The 22414-nt window shown below is 43.9% G+C and overlaps 1 protein-coding gene across 1 annotated transcript in view; it reads left to right on the top strand.

Annotated features, from left to right (window-relative positions):
- ADCY9 (adenylate cyclase 9) overlaps positions 1 to 22414 on the top strand; it is a 206326-nt gene that overhangs the window by 101972 nt on the left and 81940 nt on the right. Inside the window, exon 2 of the mRNA XM_065411641.1 lies at positions 8299 to 8471. Coding sequence (XP_065267713.1) covers positions 8299 to 8471 — 173 coding nt within the window. The remainder of the gene's footprint in view (positions 1 to 8298; positions 8472 to 22414) is intronic.

The following is a 22414-nucleotide window of genomic DNA, read 5'->3' as shown; positions in this document are numbered from 1 at the left end:
TCACTCTGCCCGACCTAATCAGACAGGACCACGGTTGCCTTCACCACCCAGACCTTCAGTCCCTCCATCTCACTGCCTGGAAGCTTCATGGTTAAATCCAACAGCGCTCTTGTGCTCGAGTCCTGTGAGGAACGTCCTTCTCAGCAGCAGGAAACCATCCACCAGGGCCACTTATTTAGCCAAATGGAAAAAGTTCACATGCTGGTGTGAGCAGCATCATACACCTCCCTTACATGCACCAGTTCCACTCATCTTTGATTACCTCCTACACCTGAAACAACAAGGCCTTGCACCGTCCTCTATTAAGGTACACCTCGCGGCCATCTCGGCCTTCCACCCGGGAGTGTCCGGCCGTTCCATATTCAGCAATCCCATGGTGGGGCATTTCTTGAAGGAGCTGGAAAGGTTATACCCACATGTTCATCAGCCAGTATCGGTTTGGGACTTTAACCTGGTATTATCCAGGCTTATGGGGCCCCACTTTGAGCCACTGACAACTTGCTCTTTGCTCTATTTGTCCTGGAAGGTGGCCTTCCTGTTCGCTATTACATCAGCTAGAAGGGTGTCTGAGCTGAAGGCACTAACCTCTGATCTACCTTATATGGTCTTCCACAAGGACAAGGTGCAACTCAGGCCTCACCCGGCTTTTCTGCCCAAGGTGGTGTCTCATTTTCATCCCACCCAAAATACCTTCCTGCCCATGTTTTATCCCAAGCCTCACATCAGTGCCTGTGAACAACGGCTTAATTCACTGGACATCTGGAAGGCGTTGGCATTGTACATCGAGCGTACTAAGCTGTTCAGAAAATCGAACCAACTATTCATCGCACTGGCAGATCAGATGAAAGGACGCCCAATCTCTTCTCAGTGTATTTCGTCTTGGATCACAGACTGTTTCCACACATTCTATGAGCTGGCCATGGCCCTGGCTCCACCTATTACGGCTCACTCCACAAGTGCTCAAGCCTCTTCAGCATCATTTCTGGCCCAAGTCCCGGTACAGGAGATCTGCAGAGCAGCTACTTGGTCATCGGCGCATATGTTCACCTCTCACTACTCTATCACCCATCATTCCAGATATGATGCAGCTTTCGGCAAAGTGGTGCTCCAATCAGTAGTTCCTTGACTCCGAGCCCTCCTCCAGGGTACAGCTTGGGAGTCACCTGATTGGAACTGACGTGAACAAGCACTCGAAGAAGAAAAAATGGTTACTCACCTTCTTGTAACTGTTCTTCAAGATGTGTTGTTCACGTCCATTCCAATAGCCACCCTCCTTCCCCCCTGTTGGAGTAGCCGGCAAGAAGGAACTGAGGGGGGGTCGGGTCGGCAGGGTCATATATTGAGTGCCATAAAGGTGCCACTCCAGGGGGCTCCACGGCCGACCCCATGGGTGCTGCTAAGGGAAAACTTTCCGACGATGGTGCATGCGGTGTGCGCACACCTGATTGGAATGGACATGAACAACACATCTCGAAGAACAGTTATGAGAAGGTGAGTAACCGTTTTTTTTCTGTCTCTGCCTGTTGATCAGAAGGTTAATTGTGTAGTCCCAGAAAAATGTGGAAACATCCTGAGAACTATTTTACAAGAAATAAAAGTTCCTTTCTCTCATCTTCTAGTCATTGCAGATTCAAGCAGGATTCTGCATTGTGGGTTTATAGAGCTTCTTTTAGATGTGTTTTTTCATGGGTTTGTGTTTGCCTGCAAGTGTCACTTATCACTAGAAAAAGTAGTACACCTTTACCTCGATATAACGCTGTCCTCGGGAGCCAAAAAATCTTACCGCGTTATAGGTGAAACCGCGTTACATTGAACTTGCTTTGATCCACAGAGTGTGCAGCCCTCCCCCCCCCCGCCCCTGGAGCAGTGCTTTACCGCGTTATATCTGAATTTGTGTTATATCGGGTCGCGTTGTATCGAGGTAGCGGTGTATCTGCCTTTTTTGATTGCACTATGGTTTCTGTAAAGCCAATTCTCTATGCCCACTTCATTTTAACTAGTTAATGTATTTAAAAGATGACTGATTGGGCACTTCATTGAGTACTTATCTGTGTATATTTTCCCCCTGAATAGCTAAACTTTCTAAAATATTGATAGATGTCCATTATAATAAATATCAGAAGAATATGTACTGCTGAATTACCACTAATCTGTCTGATAGAAAGGCGGTCCAGTGCTCTTTGGAGTAGTGGGTATATTACTCTAGGGAGACACTTCAAGTAAATTTGAAGAGCTTTATCAGCTATTTGATTTTGAGGCTCAGACAGCTGATAATCTTCTTAGACACAGCAGTAACAGTACGAAAGATTTAAATATCAAAATCCAAAGGACACACAAATTAATGGAAGTGATAGCAGGCATAATATTATTGTTCATTATAAACATCTGTAATTGTTACTGAAAAAAACCTGAAAATATTTAGGTTTTAAAAGAAAAACTTAAATAAACCTGGCTTGGCAGGTAAAAGAGAGAAGTTAGATACCAACAGAAAACAATTAGTTTAATTAATTAATAATAGGAGTAGTGTCCTGCAGGTAATTTTTTGCCACTGTTTTCCATCTCATATTGATCTCCAAAAATGTCTGTACATTAGAGACCTTAAAGAGCAACTCCAGACTGCTCCAGAGAGGTCTGATGGTAACATATTTCATTACATGGGGGAATCAGAATTTGGGTTCTAGTTTTCTTGTTCCCTGGACTGGGCTTGGAAACCAGTTGTTTTTCACTCTCTGGTGATTGGAAGACTGAAGGAATGATACACAGATACTTTAGAGCAGTGATTTTCTAAAGGAGTCTGCACTTCCATTTGAGATTTTTTTAGGGGTCCGCAAATGAAAAAAGGTTAAAAACCACTGCTTTAGAGGTAGCGGGAAATGATTTAGGATGGGGGTTTTTTTAAAAAGAAAAATAAAAGATTGTGGAGAAACTTCATCCCCAAAACAGAACCCTAGAGTGCCTCCAACCCAGTCAGGAGAAATTCTGAACTGTAATCCCTTTCTTGTGAGCATATTATGCTACTACCAGACAGTTGTGAGCCTCTAAAGTTTCTCTCTCTTTCTAAATTTAATATCTGGGCTCTTTACAAAAATAACAACTTCCTACAAAAATCAGACACTAAACTACCGAAAAAGAATAGCCTGAAATTCATGATAATTAGTGCTACCAGGAAACACCTGCAGCCCAATTGCTCTCTCATGATCAAGTTGTTTTAATCAAATGTCTGACCAAATCAATAAGTTTATTTCATGCCCTGAAGACTGCAGCAGGTCATGGGTTGGAATTAGTTCCACTAGTGGAATGCCACCTGGTCTTGAAATGTTCACACCTATGAGCTGATAGCAAGAGTGTCTCAGTCATTATTAATGGATTTTTCAGGGGGTACAGGGGAGAAGCTGTTACTTTTCACTACACTTTCAAACTTGTATAACATGAAGACAAGCAGGAGTGATGGAACAATTTGTATAGTGGGAGTTCTGAGAGACATTGAACCAAACTGTAAAACCTGTATATGATGGAAACCACTTCAAGCCAGGGGGTGCAGCAGCTCCCCATGTTCCAGTCCCTATGAAGACAAGTGAAGGAAACAACTTGTATATTTCATAGATAATAGCTGAAGGTGCCCATTTCTTCAGAGGATAGAATAAAATGTAAATTAGAGCAGGGTGTTCTTTTAGTTAGATGTGCAATGTATGATATAGAGATTAACAGATTTCCAAATATTTGACATCCCAGAGAGGTTTTTGTGAAATAATTTTCCTCTCTTAATAAAGAGATAAAATAAGATGCTGGAGAAGGCTTGGTAATGTAGATTTTCACTGTAAAACCACATTAAGTGGCATTGTTTTAAACAGTGAATTGGAATATGTCTGGTAGAGAAGAAATGAACAGAGTAAATTAGAGAGGAGACTTTTTTAATAAAAATGTTTGAGGTTTCTTCTATGAATGTAATAATGCTAGCATATCGTAGAATTTGCTTTACTGTGACGGACTGATTCATATATGCTGTGTTGGGCAGCAAGATATACAAATACCGCACCAAATGCTTGCAGTGTTATACGTACAATAACAGCCTTGCCCCCTATTGGTAGCAGACTAATTTAATACTGCTACAGTACTTGACTGATTAAGCCTGCTGTGGGTTGTTTGGTCTGAATATTTTAGGTATTCTATCCTTTTTTTTTTTTCTTCAATGCGACAAAATAAAATGTTGATTGTAGTTACTGGCTAGAATTGGGGGAGAAAACGATGCCTTTTTATAATGGGTTTGAGAGAGTTTCATCAATTTATCAATCATAAGAAATAATAAATAACAAGCTTTACAAAATGAACAAGCATTGTTTGTCAGCTTTGATTTAAAAAAAATCTTTAATTAGATTGACCACAGAAGCTCTCTTGCTAAACACTTTAATTGGAATCACTGGCAAAATAGAGCAAAGCATGTATCATTATGCTAGGGTAGCAGAAATTTAATAACAAAACCAATAAAAATAAATATGTGGAAAAGGTCAACTAGGAAAGTACTATGATGATTAAAGATTTTAAAACGTTTTTGTTAATTTTCAAATAATTACAAGAATTCCATCTAATTTGCTTCCTTAAGCCTTGATCCTACAAACACACGTGCTTCACTTTAAGCATATGAGTAGTGCAATTAATTTTGACATTATTAAAGTAAAACATTTATTTAAGTGTTTGCAGAATGGTGGTATTAGTGTGTCTATTGAATCAAACATTTTGTGTTATGCTTCCCGATTAGTGTGTGTGATGGGAGTTAGGAGGACAGAGAAGGTGGTAAGCGGTGTTTTTTTTAATAGGTTAAGTTCCCTTTCTTAGGGCCAATAATCAACTATTTTAACAAACTTAGACCCTAGAACTAAAACATAAGGGACAAAGCCATGTGTGTGAGAATACTTCTTAGTGTCAAATGCTACAAAAACTAGTTTTGGTTTGTAGGGTTTGCCAGTTATAGGAAGTACGAAGGGTGGAATGGGGATAGAGGAATCACAATCCACTGTGGTTAAAGGTTGTGAAGAATTGAGAAGCTGCTTTTCCAAACAAGTTTTCAATTACTGCAGTACAGGCTTTTCCCTTTTTTGTTGGATGCAGAACTCAAACTGGAGATAATTTTATTTACATAACACACATACAAAAATATTGTCAAAGAGCTCAAATGCTGTACAACAGAACAGAAACAAATAGTGTTATAAAAACAGAAGGCAGTATTTTATAAACATACAAAACAAAGAGGGGGCAGCACGTTTTTAAAAAGGGAAGAAAAGTATTGGATAGGAAGATAATAAATGAGCACAACAACTTTAAGGGGACTTTTAAAAATGGGGGAGAGAACAAATTTCAGTGGATAGTGAGTTCCTGCTGCAAAGCTCCCATAATAAAAGTGTAATTGCTTGCTGACTGAGTATTGTGATGGGTTCCTTAAAACAGCTGCACATAAGTGCACTCCCATCAGTACAAGTCTCAAGGAGCCAGTGTCAGATATACAGTAGCCAGCCCAAGCCAGACATAGGTTAGGGCTAGAAAAAGGACTTTAAAGTCCTACATTTTTATCAACTTGCAAGTAACAGAACAGCCCTCCTCCCCACAGTCAAGCACATATACTGATAGTGTAAAACTGTCATGAAATAAATAAAGGTTCAACTGGTTTGAATGGCACGATAGAAGAAAAAACAACAACACTTCTCTACCACATCAGACACATGATTTTCCATTTGAAAGGCATGGTCCAAAATTGCTAAAATTAACCTAATTCTCTGTATCTGAAGAAAATCTGCCCAACAAGTGAGGACATGAAGGGGAGTGAGCCTTCTTATAAGACAGATTTTATCCAAAAGTAAGAATCCAGTCTTCCTACGGTTGAGAATAAATCAGCCCCAGTGCATCTAGCTGGCAGTATTCTTGAAAAATTCTTCCAGAACAGAGAAACAATTGCAGGATCCTCAGGGCAAGAGAAATACAATGCTGTTTATTGTCAACATAATGATGATACTTTAGCTCTGTTTCAGAAAATGATCTCATTAAGAGCCTTTATCTATTTGACCAAAAAGTAAAATAGAATAGAACCTTTAATAACACCACATTTCTCAATGAGTATCCACAATTGCAGATTAATTTCTATCTTCTAGGAATAACTAGAACCACTGGTAGACAATTCCAGAGACACCAGTAATGTTACTCAGTTGCTGAAGCAATAGCCTGTGGTCAGTCATATTAGAAGTTGCTCAGAGGTCCACTATGACTAAAATGGCCAGCTGACCCTGATGTAAAACCAGCAGGAGATCATTCATGGTCTTCATGAGCACAGTTTAAAGGCCCAGTCGAGTCTGGAACTTACCTAGGATATCATTGCTGTTCCAAGTGAACCTGGAATTGAATAGCCCTCATTCTTCCCTTTGAAAGGGTGATGTTTGCAACTGGGAAATAGTGGACAAGCATTCCAGTGTCAAGTGATGGTTTCTTGAGGAGAAAGGTGACCCTCAGTATTCAGGGATGGTTAGTGCCCTTCCTCATTAAGTGAGACATTCATAATGCCTGTCAATAATGGAATTAAAGCTAATTCACTTGCCTTAAGCATCCAAGCTAGACAGAGGTCAAAGCCGAGAGTGGTGATGTACTTTAGCCATCTCCTTTCCAGTCTACAGATTAGCTATAGCAACTGTCAGAACTCACTGTTAAACCACAGTGGCTTATGGGGAACTAGTGACAACACATTACAGTGAGGGGCCATGCAGATGAGCCCCATCTAAAGGCATAATTGTCTGTGAGCTCATGAACTACCTGACTGGAGAGGAAGGGGAGACAAGATCTGCCCTTGAATCCATAGACAGGCTACAGAAATCCATAAGATTCATAAGTAGCTGAGTCTACAATAAAACAATTGGATCCTCACAGAATATGGATATCAAATAGTCTTTGTAATGAAATGCATGAAGTGCTGGTTAATAGGCAGAAGGTTTAAAACAAACAAAAGGAAGTATTTTTTCACACAACGCACAGTCAGTCTGTGGAACTCTTTGCCAGAGGATGTTGTGAAGGGTTCAAAAAAGAACTAGATAAGTTCATGGAGGATAGGTCCATCAATGGCTATTAGCCAGGATGGGCAGGGATGGTGTCCCTAGCTTCTGTTTGCCAGAAGCTGGGAATGGGTGACGGGATGGATCACTTGATGATTACCTGTTCTGTTCATTCCCTCTGGGTCACCTGGCATTGGCCGCTGTCAGAAGACAGGATACTGGGCTAGATGGACCTTTGGTCTGACCCAGTATAGCCGTTCTTATGTTCTTAAACACCAAATGGAGTGACCATTAAGCCTCACTTACTGATTTTTAAAATATTTTTGGACAAACTATATAAATGCATGTAGCACATACAATTCTTTAAAAATATATACATTTCCAAACACCCAACACTAGAATGGCAAAAACATCTATGAATTGCCAATGCATCTCTGCCAGTTCTTGGCTTATAAATTAGGGTATGTCTACACTGCAATCAGAGGTATGATTGTATCTTAAGTAGGCATACCTGCACTAGCTTTAATCTCGTTAGCATGGCTAGTGAATAGTCGTTAAGTCGTTACACCGACTTAATAACTCCACTTCCATGAGAGGTATAGAATCAATATCCATGTAGTTAGGTCGATGCAGTATCAGTGTAGACACTGTGTTGTTGCTTACATCAACTTACTGGCTTTCAGAAGCCATCCCACACTGACAGTGTGGACACGCACTGCCAACACCAGGAGCAAAGTGTAGACACACACAAGCGATGTAATTATTGTAGTGGCTATATGGTGATGTAAGTTAGAGCAATTTAATTTTGTAGTGTAGACATGCCCTCAATATCTGTGAAAAGGAGGCCATAAATATTTTGCCAAAGGCCACTGAAGGAGTCAGTTTCAGAGTGTGGATTAGAATTTTGAAGTTTCTGACTTCTAGTCCCATGCATATGCCATAGCTTTGCCTAAATGAGTACAAGAGGGAGAGCAGAATAAAGTATGCATCCTTCAACCATCTCTACAGTTGTTTCAATTTGTTAGAATTTCCTAGGATCGTGTATTTCCCGATACAATAGAAAAATGTAACTCCCAACACCTTAAAGCTAATATTATCCAAACTTTTCAGGTTTGTGTACAAATGATAGTTATTTCTACTGTATCATTGAGTCTTGATATTCATCAGGTGTGGAAATCTATTATCCATATTGTGTATCTAAGAAATCAAAGAATAAAAAACTAAGAATTGCTTCCATAAATGACTTCTTAATTGTGTAATTTTTCCATAGGTTTGAAGACTTACCTGATATCTGGTCAGAAAGTGAAGGAGTCCCATTGCAGCTGTTCACAGGCATTGGTTACTGATCTGGAGGTAGGAGACGGAGCCAACATACAGGGAGCGTCATCAGCTGAGAATATTGGTGACTTGGCAAAGACTCACAAACACTCTGAGAAACCCAAGGTTAGGGTTGTTGGTTTTTGTTGTTGTTGTTGGGGTTATTTGTTTTGTTTTGTTTTTTTAATTCAGGCAAAGTATTTTTAGAACCCTAGAGTTATGAAGCAAGTTATGGGCATAGGGATAAGAGAGGCTGTGATGGGGTTCACTTACCACGGTGGTGCCTCCTGCTGGCCTTCCTGGGGATTAGCTCTGCCAGTTGGTGCACCCTCTTTCAGGTGGTGCCTTTCCCGCCTTCCTCTCACCTTGTGGACCCATCTTACTCCAGGAACTGCAGCCTCCTTTTCATGACTCAGCCTCCATATTTTCCCCTTCCATGGTTACCCAAAGTCCTTCTATGCAGACAGTCCCAGGCAGACTTCTCCTGTGCTTCCCTGATGGTGCCACTTCTCCAGTGGCCAGTAAGGGAACCCAGGTCCGTTCGCTACATCTGGTTCCAGTCCAGGGACCCTCAGCTCAGTAGTTCTAGGCTCTGCCCTCTCAACCCTCACTGCTCCTTTGAGAATTGCTTTCTACTATTCCTGGTTCCCCCCCTTCTCTCGGAGTACCAGCTCCAAACCCGTTCCCTCATCCCTCTTCCCAGGGAGACTGCAGACTATCTCCCTGCAGCCCCCAAACACTCCCCCTTCCTAGGGAGTCACTGCCCTTTCCCCAAAACCCTGTCAGGTCTCAGCTCCTGGGCTTTATAGGCTCAGCCTATTCCTGCCCAGCTGAGCCTTCTTTAATCAACTCCCTGCTCCCTGGCTACTCCTCCACCCGTAGCCTGGGCAGTTAATTTAACCCTTTCTAATCCTATGTGAGATGAACACCCCATCAAGAGACCTTCTGTTGCTTGCTTGCTTACATGCTTTGTTTATTTTTTATTCAAAACGTCAGTTTGGTCTATGAGTAAAGAAAAATAAATTCAAAGATATTTATCCAAGCACCTGACAAATCAGCCTTGAAGTAATGTGGTGAGTTTTCAGATGTGCTGCTGAACAAATAATTTGTAAAATATCTGTAGTTCAGAAAAAGTATAAGTAGGAACATTGCCAGCAGATCAAGGCACGTGATCATTCCCCTCTATTCGGCATTGGTGAGGCCTCATCTGGAGTACTGTGTCCAGTTTTGGGCCCCACACTACAAGAAGGATGTGGAAAAATTGGAAAGAGTCCAGCGGAGGGCAACACAAATGATTAGGGGGCTGGAGCACATGACTTATGAGGAGAGGCTGAGGGAACTGGTATTATTTAGTTTGCAGAAGAATGAGGTGGGATTTGATAGCTGCTTTCAACTACCTGAACGGAGGTTCCAAAGAGGATGGATCTAGACTACTCTCAGTGGTACCAGATGACAGAACAAGGAGTAATGGTCTCAGGTTGCAGTGGGGGAGGTTTAGGTTGGATATTAGGAAAAACTTTTTCACTAGGCGGGTGGTAAAGCACTGGAATGGGTTACCTAGGGAGGTGGTGGAATCTCCTTCCTTAGAGGTTTTTAAGGTTAGGCTTGACAAAGCACTGGCTGGGATGATTTAGTTGGGGATTGATCCTGCTTTGAGCAGGGGGTTGGACTATATGATCTCTTGAGGTCCCTTCCAACCCTGATATTCTATGATTCTATGAATAGACAAATTAACAAATTCCTCTTTCAACAGTCTGAACAGAATGTTAAAAGACAATGTATCTGTGCTTGATGTAGGTACTTTGGCACACTCCATTAGCTCATTTCTAACTCCTGGGCTACTACTTTTCTATTCTCTGGTGAGGGATGGGAATACCACTACTCATGCTTCAGACTTCACACTGTCAAATTCTCTCCTTTCTCAGCTGACACTGGCTCCCTCTCCTGTTTCTTCCTCTTTCTCTCTCTCCCACAAGAGCCTTCAAAGTATGTGCAATCTAGTAATCGAGTAATTTTGCTCATGAATATGCAATAGATATCAGTAAACCCAGGGAAGACAATACTCCCTGTGCAGTCAATGATTGTAGGGTTGGTCTGTGTGAATTGCTCTCCGTGTCAGTTGCTGTAAAATAGATAAATGTGCTCTGGTAGGCTAGGACATTATATTTTACTTAGCTGCTTGCTTTAGAAACTTAGTTCAAGTTATATAGAGATAAGGGCAGTAATTTGTATGAATTACTTTCTGAGTATTGAAAATGACAAACATTCTTAAGAAGAAAGAAAAGGTAGCCTAGGAAATGTGGATTCTGTTTATTGTTACACTGTATTATTTCATCTCAAAACTAAACTGATAGAGAACAAATTATTATTCTTTCCTTGCACTTGTGTTGTGGTTCCTCCTAGCCAGCTGATGGAGTTAGACAACTGAAGACCAGATCTTCCAGAGTGTTACGGCCACTTGGGCTGCACTGCCAGCAGATTGCAGTCATACGTAAAACCAGCGTATCTAGCCCTGAGAGCAGCTCCTCAATGCAAAATGCATTTTGCGGTGGAGTAGAGTTGACAGGAAAACGTTTATGCCACCCCCATTTTGCTGCTACTGTAAAGCCGGGGGGGGGGGGGGGGCGGGGTCACCAGTGCAAGGAGGGCATAACTTAGACCCCTCTATATCATTTGTATCCCTGGTCATAGGTTTGGCCCCTCAGGTTGCTTAGCTGCCTGCAAAACTTAAAGCAGCCCTCAGGCTCTTCTCACCTACATCTGGGAGACCATGCCTTCACACAGTGGCCCCAGGATTAAGGGAATGGAGAGATGAGCTTTATGCCACTTTAGCGTATCCCGTCTCCCAAACCTGTGTACAGCTTGGTTTATCCCAAGTCTTTTGGTGACATGAAACCCCTCTTTCTATACATTCTTTATTTACCTGTTCACATAACACTAGAAGCAGGGGTCACTCAATGAAATTAATAGGCAGCAGGTTTAAAACAAACAAAAAGAAATACTTCTTCACACAACACACAGTTGACTTGTGGAACTTGTTGCCATGGGATGTTTTGAAGGACAAAAGTATAACTGGGTTTAAAAAAAATTAGATAAGTTAATGGAGGATAGGTCCATTAATGGCCCAAGATGGTCAGTGAAGCAACCCCATGCACGAGGTTGTCCCATAACTTCTGACTGCCAGAACCTGGGACTGGATGACAAGGAAAGGATCACTCAGTAATTGCTTTGTTCTGTTCATTCTCTCTAAAGCATCTGGCACTGGCCACTGTTGGAAGACAGGATATGGGCTAAATGTCCCATTGGTCTGACCCAGTATGGCCATTCTTATGTTGTTATATTCTCTCTCTCTCTCTCTCTCTCTCATATATTCTGCCTAGCCAGACTTAAGTTGTTTTTGTCTCCTACTGTATCTCAGTCTAAGCTGTAGCATCCAGGCTAGGAAAATCATATTGACTAAAAACCCAGGACAATAGAACAGAGCAAGTATTAGGTTTTCTGTCTGCCATACAATGACAGCGAGACAGAGGGACCACTGAGTGTTATCCGTCTCAGCAGTTTTGTGCTAACAGCTGGAAGTGACAGAGTCTAGAGGAGACTAATTAGAGAGGTGCAAAAAATTGAGCTGTTTCAGGCATGAGAGGAGGAGAAAGAACTAAGCAGAACAATAGAACTGAATTGCCAATGAGAGCAGAGTAGGGCAAAAAAAGAAGGGACTAAGCAGAGCAATAGAACTGAGCTGCCAAACTGAGGGGACGAATTTGGGCCTGGTTGACTTGGCAGAGACGTAAAGCCTTAACAGGAAGGAGAATGAAATCATGGAGAGTGCACTACTGAGTGTGCCTGAGACTTAGCTTTGAATGTGTTGTCTGTTAGTGCTTTCTCTCATCATAGGTTTTTTCGTGACTGGAGATAGTCAGGTGGTTCAATGGCAGTTATTTTTACCAGAAAAGTAAGTGACTGCTTAATTTGCCAAGCAAGTCAGAGTAGGCTTTATAGTAAAATAAACTACAATTTAATTACTTGCTACTGCTGCAAACATGATTTGATTTTAGCAGGGAGATGGCTTCTCTCCCATGCGTGTTTGTAGTCTTTCAGGGCCTGGCAATGTAATTTGTAAATCAATCCAACACTTACTGTTTTAAATGCAAAGCAGGCAACATTGGCAGTGTGGGAAGAGCTGGTAGAAAAATTTTCTTAAGAATGATTTTCTGACTAAAAATTCTTTTTCCCTTTCACTTTGTAAATGAAATTGACAAAAATTTTGTCAGAGGGCTGCCAAACTGAGACCCCTGGCCTCTCTGCCTTCGCATCTACCTCCCCAGATCTAGGAACCTGAGAGGCAGAATGCCGGGCCCCCTGGAGCTGGGAGTAAGGCAGGGGGGCTGAACACCCAGCTCTCTTTGGTTCTCCGGCAGCAGAGCTGGAAGCATAGGCGTGCGCAGCCCATTTCATTAGGGTGTGCACCCAGGGAGCCCCGCCCCTGCCCTGCCCTGCCCTAGTCCTGCCCCCATCCACTCCCTCCTACTTCCCGCCCCCTGACTTCCCCCCTCAGAACCCCCAACCCTCCTTGTCCCCTGACTACCCCCTCCTGGGTCCCCTGCCCCTAACTGCCCCCCAGGACTCCACCCCCTACCTAAGCCTCCCTGCTCCTTGTCCCCTGACTGCCCCCCTAGGACCCTACCCCCTACCTGTCCCCTGACTGCCCCGATCCTTATCCACACCCCCGCCCCCAGACAGACCCCCAGGACTCCCACGCCTATCCAACTGCTCCCCACCCCCTGACAGGACCCCCAAAACTCCCGACCCATACAACTCCCCCGCTCCCTGCCTCCCCCAACCTCTCTCCACACCCCAGAACTCCTGACTCATCCAACCCCCCCCAGCTCCTCATCCCCTGACCACCCCCTCCAGAGACCCCCCCCACTAACTGCCCCCCCAGGACCCTCCTTGCTCCCTGTCCCCTGACTGCCCTGACCCCTATCCACCGCCCGCCCCCTGAAAGACCCCGGGACTCCCATGCCCCATCCAATTCCCCCTGCTCCCTGACTGCCCCCTCCAGAGATCCCCCGCCCCTAACCACCACTACCCTGGGATCCCACCCCCTATCCAACCCACCCTGTCCCCTGACTGCCCCCACCCCTTATCCAACCCCCCTGACCCCGGACCCCTTACCATGAGATGAGGCGCCTAGCCTCCCCGCAGAGCCAAACACTGCCCCGCGGGAGCGCACAGCCCCGGCCCCCGGAGCGCTGCACGCGGCGGCATGGTTCCATGGGAGGGGGGAGCGTGTCTGACTCCCCGTGGAGCCCCGGCCCCCAGAACGCTGCGCACGGCAGCATGGCTCCAGGGGAGGGGGGAGCATGTCTGGCTCACCGCGGAGCCAAACGCTGCCCCGCGGGAGTGTGCAGCCCTGGCCCCCAGAGCGCTGCGTATGCGGCAGCTTGGCTCCAGGGGAGGGGGGAAGGCAGGGGAGGGGCCGGTGGCTTGCTGCGTTCGGCCGGGTGTTCCGGCCTGGGAGCACGGACCCCACGGCTTGCCGTGCCGGGGAGTGGAGCCATTTTCCCATCCCTGCATTAGGGTGTGCCTGGGCACACCCGGCACACCCAGTGTGCACGCCTCTGGCTGGAAGGAAGGCTCTTCTCAATTTCACCTGAGAATGGGAAAAGGTACCTTGCAGTATGTAAGTTGTTACAACATTTCAGTAGCATCTTACTCGCCTCCCCTCAACAATAAATATGCTGTAGTTTAAATGCAAAACCTCACAGTTGAGCTAGGACGTGGGACTTGTACAGAATTAGGATGGTGAAGGAAAGATGCAGAAAAATTTAACTAAATTTACTGCATATAGCTAGAGCCCTGCAAATCTGCAGATAACCGCTTTATATCTGCGGATGCGGATATCCTTGGACCATTTTTATGGATTGCGGATCGGATGCTGATACACATTTTGTATCCACGCAGGGCTCTACATAGCAATTACTGAGTCAAGTAGACGACTCTTGTATAAAACATTGTAATCTGTTACTTATTTTGGTACCAAGTTTTTTGTACTGTATTTTGTTAAGCTTCATATTTTACTACGATTAGAAATCATAAACTACTGTAAAATATATTAGTATCACTTCTCTAACACAAAATTAAGATGTGGTTTTACTTCCACTGGTATTCATTGAAAGTTCATTCGTCTACTATTCAGAATGTCTAGGACACACCCTCACTAAGTATTTATAAATGTTTACAGTTATTAATGAAGTTAAGAATTGAGACTTTCTGGGGTTTCTGCCTGTGTTGTCATTTGTTGAGGCATCACAGTTCAAAAAGAGGGCAAAATCTGCCTGTTTGCAGATAAGGAAGTTCTGTAAGTAAGCCCCTTACCCCAACTCTGTTTCTGGGGAGGAGCAGGCATGATGGCTCACTTGCTGAGAAAATCTAGAACATCCATCTGAAAAGCAAAGAACTTCATAGTCTTGTTGAACCACTGTGTGGACCAATAGCCCGGGGAATAAGGACCTGGAAGAAACTCCATGGAGTAACAGTTCTCAGACTTTCAGTCTTATCATGTTACATTTAAAACTCAAAAATACTTGACCAGGCTACCACCTCATAATTTCAGTCATTGTTGTAATAGTTTCTTAATCTTGGTTTTTGAAACAAACTGCATACTGCTAAATTGTGGCCTGCATATTGCCAGCAGTATATGTACCACAGTTTTGAGAACTGCTGCTATATAGTGACCAAGAGAAACCATTCCCCTTTCCTACGCATCTGAGGGGTACAGACCCATACCTCTACAAAATAACAAAGATGATTGCCAAATGGCATTGGGTCAAGGGAAGGGTGGGGCCTTGCTTAAATAGAGCTTTTTGAAGGAGTGAGAGGGGAATCCTGAAAACAGGATACAAAATGGCCATAAAAAATCGGAGGTTAAGCCACACAAATGAGTAGTTGATATATTTGGACTAGAGGAAAAAGAACTCCAAAAGGTCAAAACACACTTCTCTGGGCTCAAAACAAACAGAGAAGGAGGTCCTGGGATACTGAGTTTGGGGAAAGAGTGTTACAGACAACTAAAACTGCTTGGTGGTAGCCCTGTCAAGATCTTCTCCAGTACAGTAGGTTGACAAGACTTGATTTTGTGTGCCCACTTTAGCATTCTGTCCCCAAAGGCAGATGTGCATACAGCTGACAGTGATCTGTTGGCAAGTGTGGTGACATCAAAAGCCACATAGGAACATAGCAGTTACTGTAGTGGGTCAGATTCATGGTCCATCTAGTCCAGTATCGTGTCTCCAACAGTGGCCAGCACCACACAGTACAGAGGAAAGTGCAAGAAATTTGCAAAAGGCCGATGTGGGATAATCTCCCAAGAAGGCCACATCTGAATCCTCAATAGTTAAATTGTGTTAAAATCAGAAATGTGGGGTTTGACGGGTTCCCCCCAGGGTGCCACCTTGAACTGGTGTACCCCTGAGCCCTCTGACTCACCAGCCTGGGCTCCCTCCTACACTGTGCTGCCGTGACAAGCTGCAAAGCCCTCCAAGCTAGCACTTTCACCAGCATTCACACAGGTAGACACTCCCAGCTGCAGTTACATGCAGGTTGACCAGCCACTGCATGAACGCATAAAAAGGCTACAGCCAAAATAACCACCAGCTTCCCAGCTGTACCATCCTGCCCTGGTCAAAATCCTGACCAATATGAATTTATTATCCAGTTCGCCTCCCCCTCAAAGTGGAGAGGAAATGTAACAGCCTTTGCCCCTTGAGCTAAGATTTCCAAATACTTATTTCAAAGTCACTGGTTTAGATAAAGCAAAAAAGTTTATTAACTACAAAAGATAGATTTTAAGTGATTATAAGTGATAGCAAACAGATCAAAGCAGATTACCTAGCAAATAAACAAAAATGCAAACTAAACTTAACATACTAGATAGATTGGGTCTGAATTAGCAGTTCCTCACCCTGACTGCTGGGGTACAAGCAGGCTTGCAGATTCTTAAGGGCCAAGCTGCATTTACTTTTCAGCTTGGGATCCCCTCCCCCGTTTGAAGTCCTTTTTCTTAGGAGCTTCTCTCAGGTGTTCGGTTGTGGGGGAGTGAAGAACAACAGATGATGTCACTCCCTGCCTTATATAGCTTTAGCATATGGTGGGAACCCTTTGTCCCAAACGTAGTTTGTGAAAAAAACACTGGTGTCCAAGATGGAGTCCAGAGACATGTGGTCTGGTCACATGCCCTTGCAGTGTTATAGCAGCCATTGCTTACAGGCTGGCCAAAACGCCCACAGGAAGGTTAAGCTATTCCACAGTCCATTGTCTTTGCTGATGGGCCATCAGCCCCGTCTAGCTGCTTCATTATTGTACTTGAAAGTCTGGCTGTGGGTGTTTTCCAGAGTAAGCCCATTTGAAATGCAGATCCCTAATCAATATTTATAACTTCAGATACAAAAATGATACATGCATAGAAATAGGATAATCATATTCAGCAAATCATAACTTTTCCAATGGCACCTTGTACAAAATGCATCACAATTATGCCATAATTATATAATAATAATATTACTAGGATGAATATGGGGTGTAGTGTCACATGGGGTTTTCATATCCAAATTTTGTGTTACTATTAACTGTTATAACACTTTATATTCTTGTTATCCATATAAATGTCCAATCCTTCCTGGAACCTTGTTAAATTCATGATCTCAATGGCATCCTGTGGCAATGAATTCCATAGTCTAATTGCAAAGAATTGTAGAAATATATGTCTGGAAAGGACCTTGAGAGGTCATCTAGTCCAGCCTCCTGCATTGAGGCAGGACAAAGTATACCTAAACCATCCCTGACAGGTGTTTGTCTGTAGTGTTCTTAAAAACCTGAAATGACAGGGATTCCATAACCTCCCTTGGAAGCCTATGCCAGTGTGTAACTATCCTTATAGTTAGAAAGTTGTTCTTAATATCTAATCTAAATTTCCCTTGCTTCAGATAAAGCCAATTATTTTTTGTCCTATCTTCAATGGACATGAAGAAAAAGTGATCATTGTCCTCTTTTTTATGGCCCATAACATATTTAATGAGTGTTAATCAGGTCTCCCCACAGTCTTCAAGACTAAACATGCTCAGTTTTTTTAACCTTTCCTCATAGATCAAATTTTCTAAACCTTTTATGGTTTGTGTTGCTCTCCTCTGGACGCTCTCTAATTTATCGTTATGTTTGTTAAAGTATGAATACCCAGAACTTGACACAGTACTCCAGCTGAGGCCTTACCAGTGCTGAGTAGAACAGGATGATTACCCCATGTCTTACGTATGATAGTCCTGTTAATAAACCCTAGAATGATATTAGCCTTTTTTTGCAACTGGATCACTTGTTGGCTCGTATTCTCTTTGTGATCCACTATAATACCAAGATCTTTTTCAGCAGTACTACCACCTAGACAGTTATTCTCCATTTTATACTTGTCTGTTTGATTTTTTCCCTCCTAAGTTTGGTACTTTGCACTTGTCTTTATTGAATTTAAACTTGTTAATTTCAGACCACTTCTGCAATTTGTCAAGTTTGGTGGACAGGATTAGAATTCAAAAGTGCTTGCAACCCCTCCCACTTGGTATCATCCACAAATTTTATAAACCTACTCTCCACTACATTATCCAAGTCATTAATTAAAATATTGAATAGTACTAGTCCCTGTACTGACCCTTTTTGGATCCTGCTACATATGTCCACTCAATTTGACAGTGAACCATTGATAACAGCTCTTTGAGTATGGTGTCTCAACCAGTTTTGCACCCATCTTATAGTAATTTCATCTAGACCACATTTCCCTAATTTGCTTATGAGACTATCATGTGGGCCTGTGTCAAAAACCTTACTAAAATGAAGATATGTCATGTCTACAGCTTCCACCCATCCGCAAGGCCAGTAACCAGAATGACTGGTCTATTCCTCATTGTTCTCCTTTTTAAAGATAGGTACTATGTTTGCCTTTCTCCTGTCCTCTGGGACCTCACTTGTCCTTCATGAGTTCTCAAAGATAATCACTAATGGTTCTGAGATTGTTTCAACTTAAATACCTGCGGTGCATTTCATCAGAACTTGCTGACTTGAATAAAGCTAACTTGCCTAAATATTCTTTAGCCTGTTCTTTCCCTATTTTGGCTTGTGTTCCTTCCCCTTTATTAATATTAATTGGGTTGAGTATTCTGAAGCAAAAATAGGAATTAAACACCTCCGCCTTCTTGATGTCAGCAGTAATTAGCTCTTTCCCTGCTAAGTAGAGGACCTATGCTTTCCTTCATCTTTCTCTTGCTCTTAATGTATTTATAGAACATCATGTTATTGCCTTTTTTTGTCCCTTGCTAGGAGTAACTCATTTTGTGCCTTAGCCTCTCTGATTTTGTTCCTACCTGCCTGTGCAATTCTTTTGTACTCCTCCTTAGCAATTTATCATGTTTCCACTTTTTGTGGTATTCCTTTTTGATTTTCTTCTCCTGATGGAGCTATATTGGCTTCTTATAATTCTTCCTATCTTTCCTTGTCATCGGGATAGTTTGATGTTGTGCCTTTAATATTGTGTGGAAAAGTATTTCCTTTTATCAGTTTTGAATGATCTGCTTTTAAGTTTTGTTGAATTCCCCCTTATTTTTATGTTGGGATAGATCAGGCTTCTAGTCTCTCATCTCCTCTCTACTTTTCATTATTTTGTATCCTTTTATCATGTTCTCCCTCCCCACATTTAAGTCCTCTCTGAGGTAAACAATCCCATTTTTTTCAATCTCTCTTCATATGAGTTTTTCCAGGCTACTAATCATTCTCCTCACTCTGCTCTGAAGCTCCTCTAATCATGCCATATCTTTTTTGCTACACATTAAGGCAGTGGTGGGCAACCTGCAGCCCATGGGCCGCATGCTGCCCAGTAGGGTAATCTGATTGTGGGCCACGAGACATTTTGCTGACATTGACCATCCACAGGCACAGCCCCCCGCAGCTCCCAGTGGCCACAGTTTGCCGTTCCCAGCCAATGGGAGCTGTGGGAACGGCGAACCGCAGTCACTGGGAGCTGCGGGGGGCCGTGCCTGCGGACAGTTAACGTCAGCAAAATGTCTCGTGGCCCATAATCAGATTACCCTGATGGGCCGCAGGTTGCCCACCACTACATTAAGGCCTTGAACTGTTCACAATGATGCCCAGATCCTTTACCTATGCAGATACAGTTATTTAGAACCCTGGAAGGTGTAAGTATAGTTCAAAATTTTATCATACAAATGTGTATTGCTTTGCATTTATCAAAATTGATCTGTATCCATGTTATCCGTTCACCTAGTTTGGTTAGGTCTCTCTGAAGTTCCTCACAGTCTTTTCTGGACTTTACTAACCTAAATTACTTTGTGTCATCTGCAAATGTTTCTGCCTCACTGCTCACTCCCTTTTCCAGATTATTGTTAAATATATTAAACAACACTGGACCTAGGCCTGGTCTACACTATGAGGGTAGGTCGAATTTAGCTGCGTTAAGCCAGTTTTATAAGGAATGCGTCTACACAACCAACCCTGTTCTGCCGACCTAAAGGGCTCTTAAAATCAACTGCTGTACTCCTCCCCGATGAGGGGAGTAGCGCTGAAATTGACCTTCCTGGGTCGAATTTGGGATACTGTAGATGCAGCGCTGTGCAATTCGATGGTATTGACCTCCGGGAGCTAGCCCAGAGTGCTCCAATGTGACCGCTCTGGACAGCACTTTCAACTCTGATGCACTAGCCAGGTACATAGGAAAAGCACTGGGAACTTTTGAATTTCATTTCCTGTTTGGTCAGTGTGGCAAGCTTAGCAGAACAGGTGAACATGCAGTCCCAGAATCGCAAATGAGCTCCAGCATGGAGCGAACGGGAGACACTGGATCTGATTGCTGTATGGGGAGAAGAATCTGTGAAGGCAGAACTCCTATCCAGCAGAAGAAATGCTGATATATATTCCAAAATCACACAGGGCATGGTGGACAGAGGCTACACCAGGGACACACAGCAGTGCCGCATGAAAATCAAGGAACTCAGGCAAGCCTACCAAAAGACAAAGGAGGCAAATGGTCGCTCTGAGTCAGAGCCCCAGACATGCCGCTTCTATGGTCAGCTGCATGCCATTCTGGGGGGGGACCCTACCACTACCCCACCACTGTCCATGGACACCTGCAAGGTGGCAGCCTCACGCAACAAGGAGGAGGACTTTGTGGATGCGGAGGAGGAGAATGCGCATCAGGCAAGCGGAGAATTCGTTCTCCCTGGCAGCCAGGACCTTTTCCTCACCCTGGAGCCAATACCCTCCCAAGGCGTATTGTTCCTGGACCCTGAAGGCAGAGAAGCACCTCTGGTGAGTGCACATTTGTAACTACACTTCTGGGGTTAAAAGCAATTGTGTTTAATGTTTGATTTTCCCTGAACAATTGGGATGCATTCACGGCCAGTACAGCTACTGGAAAATGTGTCTGGGGATGGAGTGGGAATCCTCCAGGGACATCTCCATGAAGCTCTACTGGAGGTACTCTGAAAGCCTTTGCAGAAGGTTTCTGGGGAGGGCTGCCTTATTTCGTCCTCCACGGTAGGATACTTTACCGCGCCAAGCCAGTAGCAAGTAGTCTGGAATCTTTGCAGCACAAAGCATAGCAGCAAATGGTCCTGGGTTTTGGTCACATTCATGAAACATTCAGTCTTTATCTTTCTGTGTCAGCCTCAGGAGACTGATATCGTTCATGTTCACCTGGTTGAAATAGGGGAATTTTTGTAAGGCAACAGTAATCCCCTCTGTTTGGTGATCCCTGGCACATTAGACCCCGGTCATGCTGGGCTGTTTGAGCTTGGCTAAAAGGGATCATCCCGGAGAATAGCCACGCAGGGGTGGGGAGGAGTGTCCTGCACATCCACCCCAAAACCACAGCCCCTCCTTTTAAACGGCAAACCCAACCGGCATTGGTTGCTATGGGAAAGGAGGGCACTGCAGTTTGAAACCATTCCCACATGTTACGAATGTGGAAGAAGCCAACCCCGCGTACCCTTTGGCTTACCATGGCTGCCTGGAAACCGAATTCTGTTGCCCAGCCGTGTGTGATGTGTCACCATACCGGCAGGCGCTCAATATAAAAGGCAAAATGCAACCTTGTACTTAAAACACATGTGCTGTCTGCTGTGAATTTCTTGATTCTCTGTGAAAGAGTCTCCCTTTTGCTCTCAGAAATGTATCTTCTTAAATTCTGCTCTCCCTTTTCCGCCCCCCTGCAGCTGCAAATGTTTCTATGTTCCCCATATCAACTCCGTCCCTGAGGTTATCGCAGATTAGAAGGCGAAAATACCGCACTCGCGATGACCTGTTTTCAGAGCTCATGCAGTTCTCCTGAACTGATAGGGTACAGCTGAATGCATGGAGGCATTCAGTGGTAGAGGCCAGGAAAGCATACAGTGAGCGTGATCGGAACACGCAGGAGGAGATGCTGAGGCTAATGGGGGAGTAAACGGACATGATGAGGCGTCTGGTAGAGCTGCAGGAAAGGCAACTAGAGTACAGACCCTCGCTGCATCCGTTGTGTAACCGCCTGCCCTCCTCGCCAAGTTCCATATCCTCCTCACCCAGACGCCCAAGTACGTTGGAGGGGAGGCTCCGGGCACCCAGCCACACAACTCCAGGGGATGGCCCAAGCAACAGAAGGCTGTCATTCAAACAGCTTTGATTTGTAGTGTGGCTACAATAAGCAATGTGGCCTTGTCCTTCCCTCCTCTCCCACCCCACCAGGGCTACCTTTTACTAGACAGCGTTGTCAGTGATCTCAAGTTTTTTTTAATAAATAAAGAATGAATGGATTCAGAACAATAGTGACTTTATTTCCTGTGCCAGCTGTGGTCGAAGGTGGGGAGGGGGATTGGCTTACAGGAAAGTACATTCACCAAAGGGGGCGGCTTTGCATCAAAGACAAACACACACAACTGTCACACCGTAGCCTGGTCAGTCATTAAACTGTTTTTCAAAGCCCCTCTGATGCGCAGCGCACCTTGGTGTGCTCTTCTAATTGCTCTGCTGTCTGGTTG

This window comes from Emys orbicularis, chromosome 10 (genome assembly GCF_028017835.1).
Source record: "Emys orbicularis isolate rEmyOrb1 chromosome 10, rEmyOrb1.hap1, whole genome shotgun sequence".
Classification (NCBI taxonomy): Eukaryota; Metazoa; Chordata; order Testudines; family Emydidae; genus Emys; species Emys orbicularis.
This window is presented reverse-complemented; position numbering and strand designations above follow the sequence as displayed.